The sequence below is a fragment of the Falco punctatus genome (genome assembly GCF_963210335.1).
Source record: "Falco punctatus genome assembly, chromosome: 1".
Lineage (NCBI taxonomy): Eukaryota > Metazoa > Chordata > Aves > Falconiformes > Falconidae > Falco > Falco punctatus.
Window position 1 is genome coordinate 100,384,636 of NC_137580.1, and position 13,605 is coordinate 100,398,240.

A 13,605-nucleotide genomic window follows, 5' to 3' on the forward strand; every position below is an offset into this window, starting at 1 on the left:
CCGAGGGGTGCGGGGTGCCTAGTTTTTGGACAGAGCTCTCTGTGCCCACAATTCCCATGTGCAGCCAGGTGTCTGCACCCCACAGTGCACCAGGTACTGACCTGCACCCTCACCCCCACCCAGCACCACAACTGTGATGCGGCCTTGGCAACCTTCTCTCTCCACAGGCACCTCAGTTTGAGAAACTGGCCCAACAGCAGAGCTGCCCCTCGCACCCAGATAGCCATCCTGCACATCCCAGCACCCACTGAGAGCCAGACCCAACACCAGCAGCCACCATCTGTGCCTGGAAAACTGGCCCATCTGCCACAGAGTACCAGGGAACTGGCTTCCTACCAGCCAGGCCAGCTGCTGGGCTTCAGTGATGTCATGGTTTAACCCTGGCCAGCAACCAGGCACCATGCAGCTACTTGCTCACTCCCCCCCACCCAGAGGGATGGGAAGAAGCATCAGAAATAAATGTAAAACTCCAGGGTTGAGATAACTATTTTATTATTTTATAGGTAAAGCAAAAGCCATGCATGCAAGGAATTCATCCACCACTTCCCATGGGCAGGCAGGTGTTCAGCCATCGCCAGGACAGCCGGGCTCCATCATGTATAATGGTTACTTGGGAAGACAAACGCCATAATGCCAAATGTCCCCCCCTTCCTTCTTCCTCCCCCAGTTTATATACTTAGCATGTCGGCATATGACATGGAATACCTCTTTGGCTAGCTTGGGTCACCTGTCCTGGCTGTGTCCCCTCCCAATTTCCTGTCCTCCTCCAGCCCCCTTGCTGGCAGGGCCCAAGGAACTGAAAAGCCCTTGATTTAGTATAAACATCACCCAGCAACAACTAAAAGCATCAGTGTCCTATCAACATTGTTCTCGCATCACAACCAAAACACAGCACTGTACTAACTACTAAGAAGAAAATTAACTATTCCAGCTGAAACCAGGACAAGTGGTCAACCATTTATTGCTGAAGAACAGCACAAGAATAAATACAGAGCAGTAGCACAATTGTCTGGGTCCTAACAGCAGCAAACCCAGGAATTTTGCCAGTTCTGGGCTGTACTTCATACTGGGGCATGCTGGGAGATGGCCACGGGACCTGCTGACTGTGAAAACTGGGGTATGGAGCATGAAAAGGACAAACTGACCCTGAACAGAGTGTAGCGAGATCTGGAATGGGGACGTTCTTGGGCTGATGCATGGGGTTTCTGACTGGCCTGTCAGAAACACTCTGCAGGCCCATTTAATGGAAATTATGGGTTAATCCACAAGTGGACAGCCTGGTTACTGGGAAGGTGCTAGACCAAACTGTTCCATCTGCTCCTGCAGCCCCACTATTGGGAAGGTAACCACGGAGCTCCCATGCCCCAGCCCTGGGAGCCCTAAAGAGCTGTCCTAAGGACTGTTGGGTCATCCCAGAACCCCCACCTGCTGGCTGCCTAGTAGCCGTGTCAGTGGGCACTCCTGCCCTCCCTCCAATAGAAATCCTTGGGTGCCCCTGATGCAAGAAAATATAGTGAAAAACTTGAAACTGCTGCAGGCAGGAGCTGCATAGATAACAGAAACATCAACACACAAGCTGGAGCCTCACTGCCTGTAGAGACGCTCTGGGGCTTGGCCTGCTCAGCACTTCAAGGGACAGTTAGTAAGATGTAGGTGAGCCCCACAAGAATGTAAATAAGGAGCCTTCTGATAAGGACCTGCTAACTGCTAAAAGAAAACAAACTACTGAAGTGATAAGACTCAAGGATACTCAGGTAAAATAATTGTGGTAGTGGGAGATTGTGACCACCTACTCAAATGCCCCCCCCCAAAGAGGGTGGATCCCCCTCTTGGGGAGTGTGCGTAGTGAATGTAGAATGAACTGTACCTTTAAATTGAAGCGAGAAAGCAGCTAACCCATAATTATTAGGTGTAGACTTTGGGCAGAACTAACCAACTTCACTGTATATATATGTATTATGAGTACAATTAAGTGTGCAAGTTGGGAGGAGTGATCCCCCTTGCACCCAGTGCCACAGTAAACACACCTGCTTTATTACTCTCCTTGGATTGTAGAGTACAATTCCGCACGTCAAGGGGTATGGCCCTGGGAACTGGGGGAGAAGCTGGCATATGGCTCAAGAACTGGTAGAGAGGGAGGAATGTGGGTGTCACAACTGGGGGAGAGGGGCCACTACTGGTTGCTTCTCTGCTGCTTTGCTCATTGCTGCGGGGATGGGATGCATCCCCAGAAGGGGAAGGGAGAGTTGCCCTGGGACTCTTGCCAGTAGGTCCCCAAAGGAGCCAGAGCCTGCTGTCCTGAAGGCCAGGGCGAGGCAAGCAGCTGAGATAGGGGTTTCAGGGATACCCTCCTCTCCTCTCCTGGCCCCCATACCCCTGTGCTGCTGAGAGCTGGGGAAAGCTCTCCAGGCTGGGGGAGGCAGCCCTGGCACAGCCGCCTGCCCAAGGGCAGCTGCCTGTGGGAGAAGCGGCCCCAGCTGGGATGTGTCTCACATTGTGGGGTCACTTCTTCAGGGAAACCTGCAGGCGTTCCCCGTGGCAGGGTGGCCCCGCCAGCTGTGCTGCAGGGTACAGCCTGTGGCCCTGCCTTGTGGGGGCTGTGGTGGTTTTAACCCCCACTCGCAGCCTCTCCCCCTGGCAGGCTCTGGGGGGACACAGGTTCCCTAGGAGAGACCCGCCCAGCCTGCGGCACTACCAGGAGCCTCGCTTGCTTTTCAGGGCATTCACAGGTCGTTCTATCTGGGCTTCTTCCCATCCATGGCTGCCTGGCAGGGCTGGCGCTTGCTGTCAGCTCTGCTCTTGGCTGACTGCTTCTTAGGATTTGACTATTTGTGTAGTGGCACTTTGCTGTTGACACAGCTGGACGGGCTACAGCCAGCTGCCAGTGAGATGGCACTACTGGAGCTGGTGCAGCGTGCTGAGGTCCCGCTGGAATCCCAGCTGTCACACACAGATGCAGTCGTCTTGGCTAACTAGCAGCTGAGAAAGACAGCAGTGTTGAACAAGCTCTCACAGGGAGTAGGTACCGGCATGTTCTTGCACCTGTTTGGTATTCTCTGATAACATGTGAACCAAGTGACTGGCTGCAGGGTTTGAAGGGGGACAAGTGAGGTGTGGCTCTCGGGAGAGAAGACACTGCTTGGATTCCAGCAGATACAGTGCTGCCTCATTCTGGACTCCAAGGCTCAATTTTGTAACCTAGTTTCTATGCGCTATAAAAGCAAACCATGGATAACGGAGAGCACGAGTTTGTGCTGATGCAGCCAGTGTCATAAGCCTACTCACTGATGTGCCAGAAGGTGTATGTGCCTACATGAACAATGCCGAACTCCATAAAGGCAGTCCTAACTGCCCTGCCTTCCCCTGCCTGTTTTAAGTTGTTGGATTTCTCCTTTACCAGCAGCACCTATATCACCTCCTTTCTATAGCAAAAGCAAGCCGCTAAATACCTTCTCCAGGGGAGCAGTGCTGCACTTTCCCAAGGCGTTTTTGGGCTCTCTAAAGAGTACAAATGTGAGGGGTCATTGTTCTCGCCACAGAAAGCAGAACTTTTATGGTATCACATGGCTACCAGGGCAAGGTGAGAAACACCAAGAGAATTCCTTCCTGGCACCTGCTCCAGGGGAGCAGTGCTGCACTTTCCCAAGGTGAGTTTAGGCTCTGCACAACTGCAAAAGTGTTGGGTTAGTTTTCTCACCCCAGAAAGCAGGTAGCAGAACTCTTGTGGTGTCCTTCACATGGCTACCAGGGCAACGTGAGAACCAAGAGAAGTGCTTCCTGGCACCTTCTCTGGTGGAGCTGTGCATGGGTGGTGCCATTTAGCATTTTGGCTCCAGATGAGTGCAAAAGTCAGCGGGTTTGTTTCTTACTCCAGAAAGCAGGTAGCAGAACTTTGGATGCAGGGAAAGGAAGGGGACAGTTGCTTACTTTGGACACTTCAATGAAGTGCTGTATATTATATATGTGTGTGTGTGTGTATATATGTATATATATACACATGCATAAATATATATAAAAAAATAAGGAACAGATCCACTTTCTTAGTCCTCAGTACAGTATGAACAGTGGACTTGTGGTGATGAGAATTTCAGTAAAACTTCACTTCTCTTTTTGTAGTTGGGTGTGTCTGTGGTGGGTTTTTGTCTGCAGACTTTCCAATGGTGCCTGCCATAATGGTGTACATTACTAATACGGTTGTTATTTTGCTCCGCTTCCTGTCTAACCAAACCATTTAACTTTAAATTTAACAGAGTTACTAACATTTTCATTCTTAGGTCAAATCTGTGATGTTTATTAACTAATGTCTTGATTTTTACTGTACAGATTTTATCAAAAAGGGAGCTGCAAGGATTGGACAAAGAACGACAGACACAGCTGGAGCAGATGTTTAGAGGCATCACAACTATTGTGGCTGACAAGTGTGTGAATCCTTAAACAAAGAGGCCATAGACAGTGATCAGTATAGAAAGAGCCATGAAAGATATTCACTACTCTGTCAAGCCGCACAGGAGCACAAAGCAGCAGGTTGGTTTTCTCACGACATGAGCTGCTGCTCAGAGGTGGCTCTTCAAGCCTGATTTCTCCCTGCGCAGCCACCGAGGGGTGAGCAGAGCACTGCGGTCTGAAGCCTGCAGAGCGGTTACTCAGCTGGCTGGCAGCTGCATGCTGGGTACAAGCAGCTTCTGAAACTCACGCAGTTTGTTTTCTAACAATGTGGGGAAGGGAGAAAGAAAGAAAGAAACCAATTAAAGCAGCAAGAAGCAGCAGTGGTATGCCTGGAACAGAAGGAAGTTTTATCGTTTATTTTAATTAAGGTGGTGAATCAGGCTTTGCATCTGAGCCACGTGGGTTTCTGTTGTTTTGCAGTATGGCTGCTATTGAACATGATTTTGGACAGGCTTGTTAAGTATTTGAAGTGGTCACAAACAGCCATACCTCTGCCTTTTCTTGCTGCTCTACCAAGGGAGTGTAAACCATACTCCCTGCAGCAGGGTGACAATGATCAGTGCTGAGAACTGTGCCTGGAGCTAATGCAAAGGATTTGGATTTTGGTCTGTGCGAGGGTTTGTAAGCATGTGTGTCAATGCTCTTTCCTCTTCATGTCGTGACAGGCACTGGAAGTGATCAGACAGTTAAAGGAAACGATGCAGATCGAACGTGCTCACATGAGGCTGCGATTTATCCTTTCAGCAAAGGAGAGGAAGAAACTGAGAGAGAAGCTCAAGCCCCTGATTAAAGTTATTGAGAGTGAAGATTTGCACAAACAGCTGGAAACTGGGAGTAATAAAGCAGTCCTTGGGTGTCATACTTGATTTGACTACCACCTGTACCTTTGACTAGATGATGAATGAATATGTGGAAGATGTTGAGATAAACTGCAGGTTTACCAGAGGTTCTAAATCAGAGGTGTGCTTTGTGGTTTTAATGTCACCTAATCCTAGTGAGGTCAGCGTGCAAGTAGCCTTTATTGTACAGAGGTTGCTGCTTCAAGCTGCGGAGGAGCAGTGTTACTCCTCTTAGCAGTGATTATCCTACAGCACAGATAAATTTCTCTGCATGTATGGAATGTTACTCTTCATTTAGTGGGTCAGGCCTGTATTTGACAGCAGTTAATTAGGTTTTGAAAAAATAGTCTATGGCAAAGCAGAATTTGGTATTAGCAAGTGTCTTTCCGAGACCAGATTAGAATCTAGCAACCCCAGCTGTCAAAAGATATGCCCAGCATGGGTAAATGGAACTGCAGAGCCTCTGTGGAAAGACTACTTGATAGAAATTGCTTATCAATTCTGCAAATTCCTTCTTAGTCACTAAAGCATTTTTATTTTTAATGAAAATTAATGTGAGACCTTGAAAAGGGTCTAATGACAATCAAATACTATGGCTTGACTGATGACGTGAAAAATTTCAGGTGTGCCTTATTGACCCAGGCTGCTTCAGAGAGATTGATGAGCTGATACGGAGTGAGACAAAAGGGAAAGGAACCCTGGAAATGATGAGTCTGAAAGACGTGGAGGAAGGAGACAAAAGCTTGAATGAAAGCCTTCCCACAGCAGTTCTACTTGCAACAACATTCTATGAAATGACTGGTGGTAGCCATGCTCTTCTGTTCGGCCTTCATGTTTTTTCCAATCTCCTGCTGCTAGGTATTTCCTGACACTAGTCCTCTGGGATTTTCCCATGCAGTGTAGGTTTTTTTATCCTTCTACACTTGCTTGGTTTACAAATGTGTTTGTCTGCAGGAACATTTTGTGTCAGTTGCACTAATGAGGCCTGAGTTAAGATGTGGTAGAAAAGTGACTCTCACTTTGGTTTACTTTAAAGGTTGCTGTTGAAGAGTGTTGGGCCGATACGGTGCCCATCGTTGCTATCTGGAGCTGTCAGTGCTGAGCGGCAGGTTGCATAGATCGCTACGGGGTGAGTTTGTGAGGAGAGGAACCTTCAGAAGAGAGCTGCATTTTCACTTCTGAGCAGTTGCAAAGCATGGATCGTGCCTAAAAATTGATCTGCTGGCAGCACGATCACTGACTTGGGCTTCTGCAGTTAGCTGCTTGATAATTCGAGTAAAGGACCATTCTTAAAGATTTCCTATGCTGGATAGAGGACTACTTGCTGACTTAGAAAAAATGTTCTCCTCCAAATAACTTATTTGTGACACATATTTAGCTACCCTAAGGAAAACGAATTATCACCTATTTATATATTATAGATACAGAAAGACAGTATTTTTGTGAATGGTATAGGAGGTGCCTCTGGCCACAGCTATGCTTTTAGTGGGCCGAAGGGGTGGCCTGCGCTTGTGAGCTGTTCATTCCACGGCATCAGTGAGAATCTCCGACAGGCATGGGTGGCCTCTGCCCATCGAGCTGGACAGGCTTTTGTTGGGCCGCCATTCCCCAGCAGGAGCGGTTTGGTTGTGCCCCGTTTTAGTGCGACACAGAGCAATCCTGGCAGCTGTCCTTTCTCCTCTCGCTGTTTATGCTGCTTTCTAATACCTGCCCAGCATTTCCAGGCAGCTCCTGAGGCACAGGATCTAGTTGGTGATAGTTCCATGAGATCTTGTCTCAGCTGTGTTAAACAAATGCTTTTTAGTGGAACTGGTGTGTTTCAAAGAGGGGAAGAGAGGACAGCAAGTGGAGGAGGAGAGACGGAAAATGCAAACCACCAGGCAAAGCCCCTGTGCTTGGGTGACCGAAAGCTCAGCCAGCAGGGATTTACGGAGCCTTCAGCGTGACGTACCCCTTCCCATGCTAACAGCAGGCAGCAGGTCAGGAGCTGCAGGCTAGCCAACGCCTCGATGTCTCTCCCAGGCAAGTGGTGTGTTCATGATTGGCTGTTCACTCTTAGCGCGCCCAACTGCCTGCTACATGAGAACTGAAGGGAGCTCTGGCTTGTGCTGCTTACGTGACCTTTTCCTTTGTAGCATGAACAGCATGGGAAGTCTCTAGAATTTAGGCAGGGAGGGCTGAAGACAACTGAAAGCGGAGAGGTTTGATGTGTGAGGTGCAGGGGGCCTGTGGGACTAGACCCTTAGTCAAAGGCTTCCTCCTGGAAGCTGATTTCTGCAGGCGCCTGTTGACACGAGCTTGTACAAGCCTGGCTCACGTTTCTTGAGCAATATTTTGGAAGAGTCGTCCACTCGAGAGTCTGAGTTTTGCTGAGGGCCACTGAAATGGACATCCTTGAGGCATTTTAGCCATTCTTCTAAAAAGCTCTTTCTTGCCCGCCCCCCCCCCCCCCCCCCCCCCCCGCCCGGTAACCTGCCATGATGTTTAAATGCTGCCTAGGACAGTGTAGTGGCATAATGACTCTGTTTGCCACGTGGGCCCCGCCTCAGTGTGGAGATCTCTACGTGCATGGACAGACTGGCCAGGTTCCTTGTGGGCACAAAGCCTTCACTGCTTGTCTTTCAAAGGGCCATCTCTTTATGCACATTTTTATGAAGCACAAAAGATGGTAATGTCTGTGTGTAGCCTGTCATGGGCCATTGGCGTTAACATGCAATCCATCAGTCTGCAAATGAGGTGCTGAGTAAGAGCCTGGGATGATCCTGTGTCGGTAACACTGGATTTCAGAATCCTCTAATTTCTTTGCTTCCTATTTTCAGCAGCTAGAGCACCATAGGATGGCTACACATTAAAGATCTCGAGTTACAGAAACTTCATCAGAGCTGATCTAAAAGCTTGGTGCTAGGAAGGCAGTTTCCCTCTATAAGGAGTCTTTTTCTGCAAATCAAAGATTGAGGGTTATCCTCCTCTCTGGTAGAGGGAGCTTGGTTTTATTTCTTAACAAATAAATGTACATGCTTGCATTCCTTGCCGTGTCCGTAGCTGAGCCAGAACACACGGGAAGGACAAGACCAAAACCCAGTCTCAGCAGCTGGTCTATAGAACTAGAGCTAGACCTCCCAGCGTAGCCATTCCCTGCCTGAGGCACTGATGTTGCAGAGGCGCGTGGTGAGGCAGGAACGGGCTCCTGGTGCCATGTGAAACCAGCCAGCAGCTGCCAGAGCACGGGGGGCTGTTTGGGTCCACGGTGCCAAGATGTTTTCCCTGCAAGTGTCCTGGCCCGCGTCTGGTGGGGCTTGGAGAGGTCCCCCAGCTGGGCGGGCTGCAACTGCTGCAGCCACGCTGCTGGGACCGCGCTGCCCGCCCTGCCTTGGGCTGCCTCAGTAACTGGTTATTCATTCGCCTGTGGCCCGCAGAAGCGGAGAGGAGGGGGCCATGGGTGGCGATGGCTGAGCAGGAGGCGCTGGCCGAGCAGGAGGTGTGTGCCATGTGGCACTGGGAGGTGCCACCGTGACAGTTCCGCCAGTGCAGGGAGTGAGCTCAGCTCTGTGATGTCACAGCCCGTGTCACAGCCCATGTCACAGCCTGCCAACGTCCTAACAGCCCGGCAACGTCTCCACCGGGCAGTAGAGCCACGACGGCTGCCACGTGCGCAGCCAGGCTGGAGGGCCGAGGCAGGAGCAGCGGCACCATGCGGGGCCGCAAGGCAAACCTCAGCCAGCGCGCCCAGGAGCTGTGTGCCGCCGTCGCCTTGCAGGGTGCTGCCCCTTGGGCTTCTTGTGGGGACGGCCTGGGGCGGGCGGGTGGCTCTCGGTCCCCGCGTTGTGGACGGCCTGGGGCGGGCGGGTGGCTCTCGGTCCCCTCGTTATGGACGGCCTGGGGCGGGCGGGTGGCTCTCGGTCCCCTCGTTATGGACGGCCTGGGGCGGGCGGGTGGCTCTCGGTCCCCTCGTTGTGGACGGCCTGGGGCGGGCGGGTGGCTCTCGGTCCCCTCGTTGTGGACGGCCTGGGGCGAGCGGGTGGCTCTCGGTCCCCTCGTTATGGACGGCCTGGGGTGGGCAGGTGGCTCTCGGTCCCCACGTTGTGGACGGCCTGGGGCGGGCGGGTGGCTCTCGGTCCCCGCGTTGTGGACGGCCTGGGGCGGGCGGGTGGCTCTCGGTCCCCGCGTTGTCCTGCACGGTACCAACAGCGCCTTTGTGTCCCCCAGAGCAAGGCAGGAAGTTTTGCGTGCAGCCGCGTGAGGAAAAGCGCAGTGGGACCGGAGAGCGGCTGCCCCGCCTGTGTGAGGCTGTGCAGGAGGACGTCCGTGCCCGGGGCCATAGCCAGCAGGTACCGTCGGGTCCCTCCTGCTCTGCCCCTGCCTGGCGCTGGCCCTGTCGGGAGCGGGCTCCACAGGGCAGCACTAGGCTGGGACTGGCCCCAGGCTGGTGGTGATTGTTCTCTCTGCCCCTCTCGTGCCCGCAGCACAACAGACACACCGTCTCTGAGACCTGCAGAGCGCTGAAGTCCTTGGGGGCCGCTTTGGCCAACAAGACAGGGCCCAGCACGCCCGGGCTGCTTGCAGGGGGCTGGGGCTGTGGGAAGGCTCAGAAGGACAGGGTGGGCGGTAGAGTGACCTGGTGCCGGCACAAGGACAGCCCCCCAGGGCTGGTGTGGTGCAACGGGGGGTGTTTGTGTGTGGTCCCACGGGTCCCTTTCCACTGCGGGACCCACCCGTGCAGATCCTCCTTGAGCTCCCTGAGCAGATCTGTTGTCCCGGCAGTGCTCCCGGCTGTCCCAGCCTGTGTGTGCCCAGGGCTGCCCGGGTTCCTGCAGCTCCAGCCGCATCCCTGAGAGAGAGATGCTGGCCCTGCCCTGCCCTGCCCTTCACTGCCCGTCCCGAGGGTACAACCCGGTTATAAGCCCCGCTGCGGTGACAGAGACCCTGGCCCCGCAGAGCTGCCTTTGCCCGGGGGCCTCTTGCAGGGCCAGCGGCGGGCGGGTGGGGGGGGTGGTGGTGCTGCTGCTGCTGCTCTCCGGCACCCCCGCAGCTGGGGCACTGACGGATTCGATTGACGCCCAGCCCTGGGTCTCAGTTAGGCAGCGCCCCTAAGGCCGGTGTCCCCAGCTCCACCCTGGGGGCGGTTTTGCAGGCAGGACCCCCTTGTGCCGCGGGCGCCCAGCAAGCTCTGCCTCCAGCCTGCTGAATGCTCGCATGCCCATCCAGGTGGCCCAGGAGAAGCTCCAGGCCGACATCTATGAACGGGTGAACACCTGCAACATGCTGCTGCACCAGGTGAGGCAGCGGAGACAAGTGCGGGAGGAGCTGCAGAGGCGGCTGCAGCAGCTGCAGGATGCTGCGATGCCTGACAAGCGGCAGCAGGCACAGGCGCAGGTACCTGGGACCCCCTCCTGGGCTGGCAGCACCTGCAGAGGGCTCTAATCCAGCCCCTGCACCCCCCGGCTGGCCTCTGGGCTCGGCATGCGGGGTCACCCCCTGTACCCCCCCACCTCTGCCCCAGGCCATTCGCCAGCTGGAGAAAAACATTGAGAAGGTGCTCCTCAAAGTCCACACTGGACAGAAGGTGACCGCCCTGTACCTGGCGGTGCGGGATGTCCTGAGGAAGGTGAGCTCCTCCCCACCGTGCCATCGTGCCACCTGCTCCCCCAGCAGAGACAAGGAGGTGCCCCAGGGGCAACGCTGGTGGGACGCCCCCCTCCCAGATCAAAGAGGTCCTCCTGCTCCCCTCCATCTGCTGTCACAGCACGGGGGACCCCTGGGGCTCACTGGGGTGACGTGCTGTGGCTCCCTGTGTCCCAGGAGCTGGCCCACCTGCCTCCACACCTGGACCTCCTGTGCAAGATGGCCGAGCTGTATGGTAGGGAGCTCCAGGACATGGATCTCATGGCCTTGGAGGCCTGCAAAGCCGCTGACAGAGCCAAGGTGAGATGGCCAGGGGCACCTCGGGGCCCTTTTCCACCCTCCAGAGCCCACCGACGGCACCATGTGCCCCGGAGCTGCTGAGTGTGCCTTCAACCAAGAGCAAAAGAGCCGGAGCTGGGCTTGCCCACAGTGCCCCGATAGCTCCATAGCTCCTCCCGGGTGTCGCTCTTGGGCCGGGCTGCCCTGGGGCTGGGGACAGCCTGCCCGAAGTCCCAGCTACGGCGAAGGCAGCACGCTCCACCCGCCAGCCCTCCTTGCCCACTATCCTTCCCAGCCTGTCTACTTGGCGGGGGGGCTGGTCATTGCTGACCCTGGCCATCCCACAAGTTCAGCTGGCTGCCAAAGGTCCGTTCCAGCTCTGACAGCCACTTCTCCCTTCTCTGACACGCTCCAGAAGGACGCAAACAGGACGCGCAGCCAGATCCTTGCGGAGAGAGCGCGCATGTACCGCTCCCGGGCCACCCAGGAGGTCTCTGTAGACACAGGGTGGCGGGAGGACGTGTACCAAAGGCACCTGAGAGCGGTGAGCTGGGGGTCCTGGCACAGGCCAGGCTGTGGGCAGATGGCAGGCATCGGTGCCGGGCCCCACACGGGTTGGGGGCCTGCAGGGCCAGCTGCCCCCGCGTGTCAGCAGCAGGGGGGGTGACAATGCACATCCTTGCAGCAGGAGAGGCACGAGCTCACCGTGGACTCCCCGACCCCGGCCTCACAGGACCAGCTCGTGGGTGAGTGCCTGGCGGGGTGCAGGGGGGTGGGACGCGGGCACAGCCGCAGGCATCCTTCCCTGACGCTTCCCTCCCACCCCAGGCACCAGTCTGGAGGCCGTCAGGTCCCAGATGGAGCACGAGGCCAGGGTCACGCAGAAGTTGGAGCAGGCCAAGGCTGCGCTGCAGTGCTCCAGGACCTGGGTAACGTGAACCCCCCCTCTGGTAAAACCCACGGCTGCTCAGGGCCCGGGGAGCTGAGAGCCCTCTGCTTGCCTTGTTGCATTGTGGGCTTCTCTGCCCTCCTCTGCCTCGGGAGACCCCCAGAGGCCCTCTGGGGCGGGCAGGGATGGCACCACACTTCTCCGTGACATGAGCTTGCAGCCGTCCACGGTGCACACGGCTCCCCGAGGCCACGGCCTGGGTCCTGTACCCTGCAGGAGCACCGGGGGCTGAGTCCTCGCGCTCTCCCCCGGCCAGGACATACCCGGCAGGCTCCTGGAACAGCAGAAGTCCTCGGCGGACCTGGAGCAGTGCATCAAGGAGGGCGAGGAGAAGAAGCAGGCACTGGCGGAGAGGCTGCACGAGCTGGAGCTGAACCTAGCTAAGCTGAAGTTTCACCGGCCCTCGAACACAAGCAGGTGTGCAGTCGTGTCCACCGGGCCACGGCCCTTGGCGGGGGGGACACGTGTGTGCCAGGCGTCCCGACACAGCAGGGCACCCCTTCCCACGTCCCACTGCAGCCGCCCACCCCTCCTGTGCCGCCAGGTTTTCTGAGCAGGGGGCTCCCCCAACTCTGGGCCTGGCAGAGCACCCAAAGCTCCCGCTGTGGCGGCAGGAGGACCCCCGCTTCTGGCCTGGCGTGGGAAGTGGTACCAGCAGCGTGGAGCTGGGTTGCAGGCAGCACCTCTGCTCTGCATTGGCAACCTGAGCAGCTTTTGCAACAGCTCTAGGGTGTTCCTGCCCCCCCTGTGCACTTGTATGGATGTGAATGTGCTTGGCTCCAGGGTGCTGGAGGAGGAGCTGCGGCTGAAACTGCAGTGCCAAGAGGCTCGGCTGGAGGACATGCGGGCCCAGATGATGAGGAGCAAGGATGATCTGCTCAAATGTGAAGACGACATCGACAGCCTTTTCGTCCACCTGCAGGGCATCACCGTGCCCGGCCAGGTACCCACATGGCGCTGGCATGAGCTTGGCCCCGGCCACTGCCCGCTGGTGCAGCAGCACGGCGTGGTGACGCTTGGTGCAGCCACTGCCCACCCCCCCCACCCCGTGGCTCGTTTTCCCCACCAAGGTGGTGGTTCTCTCTCTGACTCCAGGAGGATCCTGTCAAGGCCATGGCGGTGGAGGGGAAGCTGCAGCACTGTGAGCAGAAGCTGCGCTACCTGGTGCAGCGGGTGGCCAGCCTGCCCCACGACTGGCGCAGCCCCAACAAGGACAACAAGGTGCGCGGGGGCTCCACCCCTGCTGTGGCCTTTGGGCACCCGCACAGGGCTTTCCCATACGGCCCATCCCAAGCGTCCTCCCAGCTGGCAGGATGGAGGTGGCGCCAGGGGAGAGCCATGGAGCAGCTCAGCCCCCGGTGGCACGGGGCACTGCAGGGTGTGCCCCGCGCGGGGACCTCGAGGTGGGGCAGCCCTTGGCTTGGAACACCCACCTCCCCTTCAGCAAGTAACCCGGAGTGTCTTCCACAG

At 55.9% G+C, this 13,605-nt stretch overlaps 1 protein-coding gene across 44 annotated transcripts in view; it reads left to right on the forward strand.

Moving 5' to 3' along the window:
* LOC308068419 (coiled-coil domain-containing protein 183-like) overlaps positions 1–13,605 on the forward strand; it is a 42,365-nt gene that overhangs the window by 21,193 nt on the left and 7,567 nt on the right. For 35 of the 44 annotated variants that reach the window (XM_080399018.1, XM_080398988.1, XM_080398995.1 and 32 more), the window contains 11 exons: positions 4,324–4,524; positions 5,112–6,414; positions 9,492–10,658; positions 10,786–10,890; positions 11,085–11,207; positions 11,602–11,730; positions 11,872–11,932; positions 12,015–12,115; positions 12,392–12,552; positions 12,919–13,078; positions 13,231–13,356. In XM_080399018.1, the coding sequence (XP_080255144.1) occupies positions 10,479–10,658; positions 10,786–10,890; positions 11,085–11,207; positions 11,602–11,730; positions 11,872–11,932; positions 12,015–12,115; positions 12,392–12,552; positions 12,919–13,078; positions 13,231–13,356 (1,146 nt within the window). In that variant the 5' untranslated portion in view covers positions 4,324–4,524; positions 5,112–6,414; positions 9,492–10,478. Of the gene's footprint in view, positions 1–167; positions 1,755–4,323; positions 4,525–5,111; positions 6,415–7,089; positions 7,735–9,425; positions 10,891–11,084; positions 11,208–11,601; positions 11,731–11,871; positions 11,933–12,014; positions 12,116–12,391; positions 12,553–12,918; positions 13,079–13,230; positions 13,357–13,605 lie in introns of those variants that run through there. The other 9 variants (XM_080399024.1, XM_080399025.1, XM_080399021.1 and 6 more) reach the window with 9 other exon arrangements.